We start from the raw sequence: 12480 nt of genomic DNA, 5'->3' as shown, positions 1-12480 counted from the left end.
CTCTCTCTCTCTCTCTGCGCCCCTCTCTCTCTCTCTCTGCGCCCCTCTCTCTCTCTCTCTGCGCCCCTCTCTCTCTCTCTCTGCGCCCCTCTCTCTCTCTCTCTGCGCCCCTCTCTCTCTCTCTCTGCGCCCCTCTCTCTCTCTCTCTGCGCCCCTCTCTCTCTCTCTCTGCGCCCCTCTCTCTCTCTCTCTGCGCCCCTCTCTCTCTGCGCCCCTCTCTTGGTCCTTCTCGGTCTCTGCCTCCAAGGAGCCGGCAGGCGTTTGGGTGACAGAACGGCTTTCTGTGGAACGGGGAGGGGGGAGTTTACGCGGCGTGGACATCAGCAGAGAAACCTGGATGGAACACTCGCTCGGGCTCTGTCCTGGAGAATAGAGGAGGGGGGAGGGAAGGTACCCGCACCGTGATGGGATGCCGGGTAAGTTCATTGATAACCGAGAGCAGTAACGACTCCCATTCTCAAAACACGGCCAGCTGCAAACGACACAGGCCCGTTCCCCCGCTGAGGGGGGTCTGTAATTCGCACGGAGTTGCCTCGCAACGCATCGAGACACCCACCAGAGCCAGTACAGCGAGGGTTCCTCGGGGCCTCGTCAGACAGGTCGTGACAGTCGAACTCTCCGTCGCACTCCCAGTGGCTATTGATCAGGCACCGGCCGTTCGCACAGCGGAACTCGTGGGGCCCACACGTTGGATACTCTGCGGAGAGAGAGAAAGGGAGAGCGAGATTGAGGAGGGTGGACGAAACCATTGGCAACGCAGGCTAGGCCCCTCGGTCGGGAATCGCACAGCGCTGGAAGAGGATACGTTGGGTCCAACGTATCTCTGCAAGTCTTCGGTTTATATAGCGCCTTTCACGATCAACGCTTCACACCAAATGAAGTACTTTTGGAGTGTAGTCACTGTTGTAATGTGGGAAACGCCAATTTGCGCACAGCAAGCTCCCACACACAGCGATGTGATAATGACCCAGATCATCTGTTTTAGTGATGTTGGTCGAGGGATAAATATTGGCCCCAGGACACCGGGGAGAACTCCCCCTGCTCTTCTTCCAAATAGTGGCCCCGGGATCTTTTACATCCACCCAAGAGGGCAGACGGGGCCTCGGTTTAACGTCTCATCTGAAAGACAGCCCCTCCGACAGTACTGCGCTCCCTCAGCACCGCCCCTCCGACAGTGCGGCGCTCCCTCAGTACTGCACTGGGAGTGGCAGCCTAGATTTTTGTGCTCAAGTCCCTGGAGTGGGACTTGAACCCACAACCTTCTTACTCTGAGGCGAATGTGTTGCCCACTGAGCCCAGACGACACCAGAATGGTCCCAGGGGGATGAGGGACTTCAGTGACGTGGGGAGACTGGAGAAGCTGGGGTTGTTCTCCTTGGAGCAGAGAAGGTTAAGGGGGAGATTTAATAGAGGGGTTCAGAATCAGGAGGGGTTTTGATGGAGTAGATCGGGGAGAAACTGTTCCCCGGGGGCAGGAGGGTGGGGTAACCAGAGGGACACAGATTGACGATAATCGGCGATGGAACCAGAGGGGGAGATGGGGAGAATGTGTTTACGCAGCGAGTTGTTGAGATCGGGAACGCGCTGCCTGAAAGGGCGGTGGGAGCAGATTCAATCGTGACTTTCAAACCGGGAATTGGGTAAATACTGGAAGGGGAAAAATTCACAGGGCTGTGGGGGAAAGGGCAGGGGGGGAGTGGGACTGATTGGGTCGCTCTGTCACAGAGCCGGCACAGCACGGGCAACGATGGGCCCAGTGGGATCCTCCTGTGCTGAGTCATTCTGTGATTCACTCACCGCACTCGGGAGATTCGTCCGAACCATCTCCGCAGTCGTTGTCGTGGTCACACACAAAGTGTTTGGGTATGCACTGTCTGTTCTGGCACATGAATTCCCCATCGTCACAGGTGTTATTGTACACTGGAGCAAAATAGATAAAAGAAATATAGAGACAAAGAACTTGCGTTTATTACCAAACATTGCAATAATCACAGAATGTTAACCTGCAGGTGACCGCAAACATCATCATCATAGGCAGTCCCTCGGAATCGAGGGAGACTTGCCTCCACTCTAAACACGAGTCCTTAGGTGGCTGAACAGTCCAATACGGGAACCACAGTCCCTGTCACAGGTGGGACAGATAGACGTTGAGGGAAGGGGAGGGTGGGACTGGTTTGCCGCACGCTCCTTCCGCTGCCTGCGCTTGGTTTCTGTACGCTCTCGGCGACGAGACTCGAGGTGCTCAGCGCCCTCCCGGATGCACTCCCTCCACTTAGGGCGGACTGGTCTTTGGGCCCAGGGACTCCCAGGTGTCGGTGGGGATGTTGCACTTTATCAGGGAGGCTTTGAGGGTGGTCCCTTGTAACGTTCCCGCTGCCCACCTTTGGCCCGTTTGCCCGTGAAGGAGTTCCGAGTAGAGCGCTTGCTTTGGGGAGTCTCGTGTTTGGGGGCCATGCGGACAATGTGGCCCTGCCCAGCGGAGCTGGTCGAGTGTGGTCAGTGCTTCGATGCTGGGGATGTTGGCCTGGTCGAGGACGCTAACGTTGGTGCGTCTGTCCTCCCAGGGGATTTGCAGGATCTTGCGGAGACATCGTTGGTGGTATTTCTCCAGCGACTTGAGGTGTCTACTGTACATGGTCCATGTCTCTGAGCCATACAGGAGGGCGGGTATCACTACAGCCCTGTAGACCATGAGCTGGGGGTGAGGTACCTACTGTACACGGTCCGTGTCTCTGAGCCATACAGGAGGGCGGATATCACTACAGCCCTGTAGACCATGAGCTTGGTGGTAGGTTTGAGGGCCTGATCTTCAAGCACTCTTTTCTTCAAGCAGCTGAAGGCTGCACTGACGCACTGGAGGCAATGTTGGATAGAAACAAGAAACATAGAAAATAGGTGCAGGAGTAGGCCATTCGAGCCTGCACCACCATTCAATAAGATCATGGTTGATCATTCATCTCAGTACCCCTTTCCTGCTTTCTCTCCACACCCCTTGATCCCTTTATCCGTAAGGGCCACATCTAACTCCCTCTTGAATATATCCAACGAACTGGCATCAACAACTCTCTGCAGCAGGGAATTCCACAGGTTAACAATTCTCTGAGCGAAGAAGTTTCTCCTCATCTCGGTCGTAAATGGCTTACCCCTTATCCTTAAACTGTGTCTCTATGAGATCCCCTCTCATCGTTCTAAACTCCAGTGTATAAAGGCCCAGTTGATCCAGTCTCTCCTCATATGTCAGTCCTGCCATCCCGGGAATCAGTCTGGTGAACCTTCGCTGCACTCCCTCAATAGCAAGAATGTCCTTCCCCAGATTCCGAGACCAAAATTGAAAACAATTTTCCAGGTGTGGTCTCACCAAGGCCCTGTACAACTGCAGTAAGACCTCCCTGCTCCTATACTCAAATCCCCTCGCTATGAAGGCCAACATACCATTTGCCTTCTTCACCACCTGCTGTACCTGCATGCCAACTTTCAATGACTGATGTACCATGACACCCAGGTCTCGTTGCACCTCCCCTTTTCCTAAACTGCCGCCATTCAGATAATATTCTGCCTTCCTGTTTTTGCCCCCAAAGTGGATAACCTCACATTTATCCACATTATACTGCATCTGCCATGCATTTGCCCACTCACCTAACCTGTCCAAGTCACCCTGCAGCCTCTTAGCATCCTCCTCACAGCTCACACTGCCACCCAGCTTAGTGTCATCTGCAAACTTAGAGATATTACACTCAATTCCTTCGTCTAAATCATTAATGTATATTGTAAATAGCTGGGGTCCCAGCACTGAGCCCTGCGGCACCCCACTAGTCACTGCCTGCCATTCTGAATAGGTCCCGTTTATCCCGACTCTCTGCTTCCTGTCTGCCAACCAGTTCTCCATCCACGTCAGTACATTACCCTCAATACCATGTGCTTTAATTTTGCACACCAATCTCTTGTGTGGGACCTCGTCAAATGCCTTTTGAAAGTCCAAATACACCACATCCACTGGTTCTCCCTTGTCCACTCTGCTCGTTACATCCTCAAAAAATTCAAGATTTGTCAAGCATGATTTCCCTTTCTCAAATCCATGCTGACTTGGACCGATCCTGTCACTGCTTTCCAAATGCGCTGCTATTTCATCCTTAATTGATTCCAACATTTTCCCCACTACTGGTGTCAGACTAACCGGTCTATAATTACCCGTTTTCTCTCTCCCTCCTTTTTTAAAAAGTGGTGTTACATTAGCTACCCTCCAGTCCATAGGAACTGATCCAGAGTCGACAGACTGTTGGAAAATGATCACCAATGCATCCACTATTTCTAGGGCCACTTCCTTAAGTACTCTGGGATGCAGACAATCAGGCCCCGGGGATTTATCGGCCTTCAATTCCATCAATTTCCCGAACACAATTTCCCACCAGTAAGGATTTTCTTCAGTTCCTCCTTCTCACGAGACCCTCGGTCACCTAGTATTTCCAGAAGGTTATTTGTGTCTTCCTTCGTGAAGACAGAACCCAAGTATTTGTTTAACTGGTCTGCCATTTCTTTGTTCCCCATTATAAATTCACCTGAGTCCGACTGCAAGGGACCTACATTTGTCTTCACTAATCTTTTTCTCTTCACATATCTATAGAAGCTTTTGCAGTCAGTTTTATGTTCCCGGCAAGCTTCCTCTCGTACTCTATTTTCCCCCTCCTAATTAAACCCTTTGTCCTCCTCTGCTGAATTCTAAATTTCTCCCAGTCCTCAGGTTTGTTGCTTTTTCTGGCCAATTTATATGCCTCTTCCTTCGATTTAACACTACCTTTAATTTCCCTTGTTAGCCACAGTTGAGCCACCTTCCCCGTTTTCTTTTTAATCCAGTTGTCGCCGCCTGCCCTTGTTGACAGTAGGCTCCAAGGTACGGGAAACGGTCCACATTGTTCAGGGCTGCGCTGTTGATTTTGATAACGGGGGGGGGGGGGGGGGGTGAGGGGACAGCGCTGTGTGGCCGGGGAAAGTTGGTGAAGGACCTTTGCCTTACGGATGATTGATGTAAGGCACAGACTCTCGTACGCTTTGGTGAAGGTGTCGACGATGGTTTGGAGTTCGGCCTCTGAGTGTGCGCGGACTCGAGTGTCGTCCACGTACTGTAGTCCGATCCGGAAGTTGGGACAAGCTTGGATCTGGCCTGCAAGATGTTGGCGGTGGGAGAGTCGGCAATGGAAAATAACGGACACAAACCAGCGACCTTGATTTGTTTTTTTAAAGAAAATAAATTGGCCTCCATCACCTACCACACCCGGCTGCAACACTCTCGTCCGCTCCGTCCGGACAGTCCTTGTCACCATCACAAGTCCAGGCCTTGGGCACGCACATGTGGGACCCGGGGCATTTCATCAACCCCGGGGCGCACGTCACCGAATCTGTGGAGCAACGAGGAATCACGGTGAGTTTTACAGCTCCCCCAACAGGTCATTCGGCCCCTCGAGCCTGCTCCACCATTCAACACGATCAGGGCTGGAGGGGGTTACAGAGATAGGGAGGGGTGTAGGGGCTGGAGGAGGTTACAGAGATAGGGAGGGGTGTAGGGGCTGGAGGGGGTTACAGAGATAGGGAGGGGATGTAGGGGCTGGAGGAGGTTACAGAGATAGGGAGGGGTGTAGGGGCTGGAGGGGTTACAGAGATAGGGAGGGGTGTCGGGGGCTGGAGGGGGTTACAGAGATAGGGAGGTGTGTAGGGGCTGGAGGAGGTTACAGAGATAGGGAGGGGTGTAGGGGCTGGAGGGGGTTACAGAGATATGGAGGGGTGTAGAGGCTGGAGGGGTTACAGAGATAGAGAGGGGTGTAGGGGCTGGAGGAGGTTACAGAGATAGGGAGGGGTGGAGGGGGCTGGAGGGGTTACAGAGATAGGGAGGGGTGTAGGGGGCTGGAGGGGTTACAGAGATAGGGAGGGGTGTAGGGGCTGGAGGAGGTTACAGAGATAGGGAGGGGTGTAGGGGGCTGGAGGAGGTTACAGAGATAGGGAGGGGTATAGAGGCTGGAGGGGTTACAGAGATAGGGAGGGGTGTAGGGGCTGGAGGAGGTTACAGAGATAGGGAGGGGTGTAGAGGCTGGAGGGGTTACAGAGATAGGGAGGGGTGTAGGGGCTGGAGGAGGTTACAGAGATAGGGAGGGGTGTAGGGGCTGGAGGGGGTTACAGAGATAGGGAGGGGTATAGAGGCTGGAGGAGTTACAGAGATAGGGAGGGGTGTCGGGGCTGGATGAGGTTACAGAGATAGGGAGGGGTGTAGGGGGCTGGAGGGGGTTACAGAGATAGGGAGGAGTGTAGGGGCTGGAGGAGGTTACAGAGATAGGGAGGGGTGTAGGGGGCTGGAGGAGGTTGCATAGATAGGGAGGGGTGTAGGGGCTGGAGGGATTTGTAAATAAGGATGGAGAATTTTGAAATCGAGACGTTGCTTAACCGGGAGCCAATGTAGGTCAGTGAGCACAGGGGGTGATGGGTGAGCGGGACTCGGTGCGAGTTAGGACACGGGGCATAGGGGGTGACGGGTGAGCGGACTGGGTGCGAGTTAGGACACTGGGTCAGTGAGCACAGGGGGTGATGGGTGAGTGGGACTGGGTGTGAGTTAGGACACGGGGTCAGTGAGCACAGGGGGTAATGGGTGAGCGGGACTCGGTGCGAGTTAGGACACGGTGTCAGTGAGCACAGGGGGTGATGGGTGAGTGGGACTCGGTGTGAGTTAGGACACGGGGCAGCGAGCACAGGGGTTGATGGGTGAGCGGGACTCGGTGCGAGTTAGGACACGGGGTCAGTGAGCACAGGGGTTGATGGGTGAGCGGGACTCGGTGTGAGTTAGGACACGGGGTCAGTGAGCACAGGGGGTGATGGGTGAGCGGGACTCGGTGCGAGTTAGGACACGGGGTCAGTGAGCACAGGGGGTGATGGGTGAGCGGGACTCGGTGCGAGTTAGGACACGGGGCAGTGAGCACAGGGAGTGATGGGTGAGTGGGACTGGGTGCGAGTTAGGACACGGGGCAGTGAGCACAGGGGGTGATGGGTGAGCGGGACTCGGTGCGAGTTAGGACACGGGGTCAGTGAGCACATGGGGTGATGGGTGAGTGGGACTGGGTGCGAGTTAGGACACAGGGGCAGTGAGCACAGGGGGTGATGGGTGAGTGGGACTGGGTGTGAGTTAGGACACGGGGTCAGTGAGCACAGGGGGTGATGGGTGAGTGGGACTGGGTGTGAGTTAGGACACGGGGGCAGTGAGCACAGCGGGTGATGGGTGAGTGGGACTCGGTGTGAGTTAGGACACGGGGCAGTGAGCACAGCGGGTGATGGGTGCGAGTTAGGACACGGGGTCAGTGAGCACAGGGGGTGATGGGTGAGCGGGACTGAGTGCGAGTTAGGACACGGGGGCAGTGAGCACAGGGGGTGATGGGTGAGCGGGACTGGGTGTGAGTTAGGACACGGGGGAAGCTGAGTTTTGGATGAACTGAAGTTACGGAGGTTGGAGGGTGGGAGGCGAGACAGGAGTGCGTTGGAATAGTGGAGTCTGGAGGTAACAAAGGCACGGAAAGATAGAAAGACTTGCATTTATATATTGCCTTTCACGACCACCGGACGTCTCAAACCTCTTTACAGCCAATGAAGTACTATTTGGAGTGTAGTCACTATTGTAATGTGGGAAACACGGCAGCCAATTTGCGCACAGCAAGCTCCCACAAACAGCAATGTGATAGGATTATGTAGGATATACGGCACAGAAAGAGGCCATTGGCCCCAACCAGTCCATGCCGGCGTTTATGCTCCACTCAAGCCTCCTCCAGTCTTTCCTCATCGAAATCTATCAGCATAACCCTCTATTGCCTTCTCCCCCATGTGTTTATCCAGCTTCCCCTTAAATAGATCGATACTATTCGCCTCAACCCCTCCCTGTGGCAGCGAGTTCCACATTCTCACCCCGCTCCGGGTAAAGAAGTTTCTCCTGAATTCCCCCATTGGGTTTATTAGTGACTGTCTGATATTGATGGCCCCGAGTTCTGGTCTCCTCCACAAGTGGGAACACTCTCCCTGTATCCGCTCTATCCAAACCTTCCATCATTTTAAAGACCTCCATTTTTTCAAGAGACCTCGCATTTCTGGTATCATCTTTGTAAATCTTCTCTGCAAGAGAACGGCCTCCTCCTGTTCCTAATGTAACAGGCTCGAGGGGCTGAATGGCCTCCTCCTGTTCCTAATGTAACAGGCTCAAGGGGCTGAATGGCCTCCTCCTGTTCCTAATGTAACAGGCTCGAGGGGCTGAACGGCCTCCTCCTGTTCCTAATGTAACAGGCTCGAGGGGCTGAACGGCCTCCTCCTGTTCCTAATGTAACAGGCTCGAGGGGCTGAATGGCCTCCTCCTGTTCCTAATGTAACAGGCTCGAGGGGCTGAATGGCCTCCTCCTGTTCCTAATGTAACAGGCTCGAGGGGCTGAACGGCCTCCTCCTGTTCCTAATGTAACAGGCTTGAGGGGCAGAATGGCCTCCTCGTGTTCCTAATGTAACAGGCTCGAGGGGCTGAATGGCCTCCTCCTGTTCCTAATGTAACAGGCTCGAGGGGCTGAATGGCCTCCTCCTGTTCCTAATGTAACAGGCTCCAGGGGCTGAATGGCCTCCTCCTGTCCCTAATGTAACAGGCTCGAGGGGCTGAATGGCCTCCTCCTGTTCCTAATGTAACAGGCTCGAGGGGCTGAATGGGCCTCCTCCTGTTCCTAATGTAACAGGCTCGAGGGGCTGAACGGCCTCCTCCTGTTCCTAATGTAACAGGCTCGAGGGGCTGAATGGGCCTCCTCCTGTTCCTAATGTAACAGGCTCGAGGGGCTGAATGGCCTCCTCCTGTTCCTAATGTAACAGGCTCGAGGGGCTGAACGGCCTTCTCCTGTTCCTAATGTAACAGGCTCGAGGGGCTGAATGGCCTCCTCCTGTTCCTAATGTAACAGGCTCGAGGGGCTGAATGGCCTCCTCCTGTTCCTAATGTAACAGGCTCGAGGGGCTGAATGGGCCTCCTCCTGTTCCTAATGTAACAGGCTCGAGGGGCTGAATGATCTCCTCCTGTTCCTAATGTAACAGGCTCGAGGGACTGAATGGCCTCCTCCTGTTCCGAGTGAACCAGGATGAGGGTTTCAGCAGCGGAGGAGCTGATGCAGGGGCGGTGAAATGTCACCACTACCCACACTCCAGATACAGACTGCGCACATTCCATGTTCTGCTTGCACTGCATTCACTTCTCCCCACGCCCCCGGCTCCCCCATCGCCGGGAAAGGTGGGGGAGGGGGTTCCACCGCCACACCCCCTGTGCAGTCCCAGCCTCCCTCCGCGGGGTCCCGGCGACCTGCTCCGGCGGGGAAAGCACTCACCGCACCGGCTGTCCTCGTCAGAACCGTCTCCACAGTCGTCAGCGCCGTCGCACACCCAGCGGCTAGTGATGCACCGGTGGTTGCTGCACTCGAACTCCGAGTAGGTGCAGAACTTATCTACAGAGACACAAGCGAGGGGAGCACCGTCAATACACAAACCCCCATCATCGTCGACCCCCCAGCTCCCGGCTCGAGTTGTACACAGCTGTGCTCAGACCCCCAGCTCATTGGGACGTGCACAGTCCGGAGGGTGGACGCAGGGAGGATGTTTCTCCCCCCCCCTTGGTTGCAGAGTCCAGACCCAGGGGTCACAGTCACAGGATAAGGGGTCGGAAACTTAGAATGCAAGCAATAGGATGAGGAGCACGAGCAGGCCATTCGGTCACTCGAGCCTTCTCCACCATTTAATAAGATCGCAGCAGTAATGAGGGTCTCCTCCTGTTCCTAATGTAACAGGCTCGAGGGGCTGAATGGCCTCCTCCTGTTCCTAATGTAACAGACTCGAGGGGCTGAATGGCCTCCTCCTGTTCCTAATGTAACAGGCTCGAGGGGCTGAACGGCCTCCTCCTGTCCCTAATGTAACAGGCTCGAGGGGCTGAATGGCCTCCTGTTCCTAATGTAACAGGCTCGAGGGGCTGAACGGCCTCCTCCTGTTCCTAATGTAACAGGCTCGAGGGGCTGAATGGCCTCCTCCTGTTCCTAATGTAACAGGCTCGAGGGGCTGAACGGCCTCCTCCTGTTCCTAATGTAACAGGCTCGAGGGGCTGAATGACCTCCTCCTGTTCCTAATGTAACAGACGCGAGGGACTGAATGGTGGTCTCCTGTTCCTAATGTAACAGGCTCGAGGGGCTGAACGGCCTCCTCCTGTTCCTAATGTAACAGGCTCGAGGGACTGAATGGCTTCCTCCTGTTCCTAATGTAACAGGCTCGAGGGGCTGAATGGCTTCCTCCTGTTCCTAATGTAACAGGCTCGAGGGGCTGAATGGCCTGCTCCTGTTCCTAATGTAACAGGCTCGAGGGGCTGAATGGCCTGCTCCTGTTCCTAATGTAATAGGCTCGAGGGGCTGAACGGCCTCCTCCTGTTCCTACTGTAACAGGCTCGAGGGGCTGAACGGCCTCCTCCTGTTCCTAATGTAACAGGCTCGAGGGGCTGAATGACCTCCTCCTGTTCCTAATGTAACAGGCTCGAGGGGCTGAACGGCCTCCTCCTGTTCCTAATGTAACAGGCTCGAGGGACTGAATGGCCTGCTCCTGTTCCTAATGTAACAGGCTCGAGGGGCTGAATGGCTTCCTCCTGTTCCTAATGTAACAGGCTCGAGGGGCTGAATGGCCTGCTCCTGTTCCTAATGTAATAGGCTCGAGGGGCTGAACGGCCTCCTCCTGTTCCTACTGTAACAGGCTCGAGGGGCTGAACGGCCTCCTCCTGTTCCTAATGTAACAGGCTCGAGGGGCTGAATGGTCTCCTCCTGTTCCTAATGTAACAGGCTCGAGGGGCTGAATGGTCTCCTCCTGTTCCTAATGTAACAGGCTCGAGGGGCTGAACGGCCTCCTCCTGTTCCTAATGTAACAGGCTCGAGGGGCTGAACGGCCTCCTCCTGTTCCTAATGTAACAGGCTCGAGGGGCTGAACGGCCTCCTCCTGTTCCTAATGTAACAGGCTCGAGGGGCTGAACGGCCTCCTCCTGTTCCTAATGTAACAGGCTCGAGGGGCTGAATGGCCTCCTCCTGTTCCTAATGTAACAGGCTCGAGGGGCTGAATGGGCCTTGGAGCATAAAGTTGCACACGACCAAGGCAGACTTACAGCAGTGGGTCTCGTCCTCTCCCTTTTCACAGTCCGGCTCCATGTCACACACCCATGTGGCAGGAATGCAGCGCCCGCTCTGGCAGGCAAAGTAGTTTGTGTTACACTTGGACTTCCTCAGATCTGGAATAAGACAGGTGACGTTTTAACGAAAAGGTAAATCCCCGAACTCGGTGTCCTGACTGATAATCATCCATCGCGCCCCCCACTCTCCACAAAACAAAAATCCCACCTCCCTCTGACAGACACCCGCCTGTTCAAAACAACTGGCATTTCTCGAATGCAGCTAAACCCTGCCAAGGCGTTTCACAGGAGGGTTAACGAACAAAATCTGACACCAAGACACACAGGAGTTAGGAGGGCAGGGCTTGGGCAAAGTGCTGGGTTATAAGCAATGTTGGAAAGGAGGGGGAGAGAGAGAGGGGGCCGGGAGACGGGGGGGGCCGGGAGACGGGGGGGGGGGGGGGGGGGGGGGGCAGAGACGGGGGGGGGGGGGGGGCAGAGACGGGGGGGGGGGGGGGCAGAGACGGGAAGGGGGGGCAGAGACGGGAAGGGGGGGCAGAGACAGGGTGGGGGGGCAGAGACGGGGGGGGCAGAGACAGGGTGGGGGGGCAGAGACAGGGTGGGGGGGCAGAGACAGGGTGGGGGGGCAGAGACAGGGTGGGGGGGCAGAGACAGGGTGAGGGGGCAGAGACAGGGTGAGGGGGCAGAGACAGGGTGAGGGGGCAGAGACAGGGTGAGGGGGCAGAGACAGGGTGAGGGGGCAGAGACAGGGTGGGGGGGCAGAGACAGGGTGGGGGGGCAGAGACAGGGTGGGGGGGCAGAGACAGGGTGGGGGGGCAGAGACAGGGTGGGGGGGCAGAGACAGGGTGGGGGGGCAGAGACAGGGTGGGGGGGCAGAGACAGGGTGAGGGGGCAGAGACAGGGTGAGGGGGCAGAGACAGGGTGGGGGGGCAGAGACAGGGTGAGGGGGCAGAGACAGGGTGGGGGGGCAGAGACAGGGTGGGGGGGCAGAGACAGGGTGGGGGGGCAGAGACAGGGTGGGGGGGCAGAGACAGGGTGGGGGGGCAGAGACAGGGTGAGGGGGCAGAGACAGGGTGAGGGGGCAGAGACAGGGTGGGGGGGCAGAGACAGGGTGAGGGGGCAGAGACAGGGTGGGGGGGCAGAGACAGGGGGGGGGGGCAGAGACAGGGTGGGGGGGCAGAGACAGGGTGAGGGGGCAGAGACAGGGTGGGGGGGCAGAGACAGGGTGGGGGGGCAGAGACAGGGTGAGGGGGCAGAGACAGGGTGGGGGGGCAGAGACAGGGTGG

General features: G+C 56.2%; 1 protein-coding gene across 1 annotated transcript; it reads right to left on the bottom strand.

The window, feature by feature from the left end:
* Positions 1-556: 556 nt before the first annotated feature.
* On the bottom strand, positions 557-11293 carry LOC139249797 (low-density lipoprotein receptor-related protein 1-like; the record flags this gene model as incomplete). Its single annotated transcript, XM_070872559.1, has 5 exons — positions 557-697; positions 1798-1920; positions 5265-5393; positions 9369-9485; positions 11171-11293. Coding segments are annotated over 5 exons (633 nt in total), but the record flags the coding sequence as incomplete, so codon positions are not given.
* Positions 11294-12480: the final 1187 nt, after the last annotated feature.

This window comes from Pristiophorus japonicus, unplaced genomic scaffold (assembly GCF_044704955.1).
Source record: "Pristiophorus japonicus isolate sPriJap1 unplaced genomic scaffold, sPriJap1.hap1 HAP1_SCAFFOLD_3328, whole genome shotgun sequence".
Classification (NCBI taxonomy): domain Eukaryota; kingdom Metazoa; phylum Chordata; class Chondrichthyes; family Pristiophoridae; genus Pristiophorus; species Pristiophorus japonicus.
Note: the sequence above shows the minus strand (reverse complement) of the source record. Positions and strands in the feature narration are given on the sequence as shown.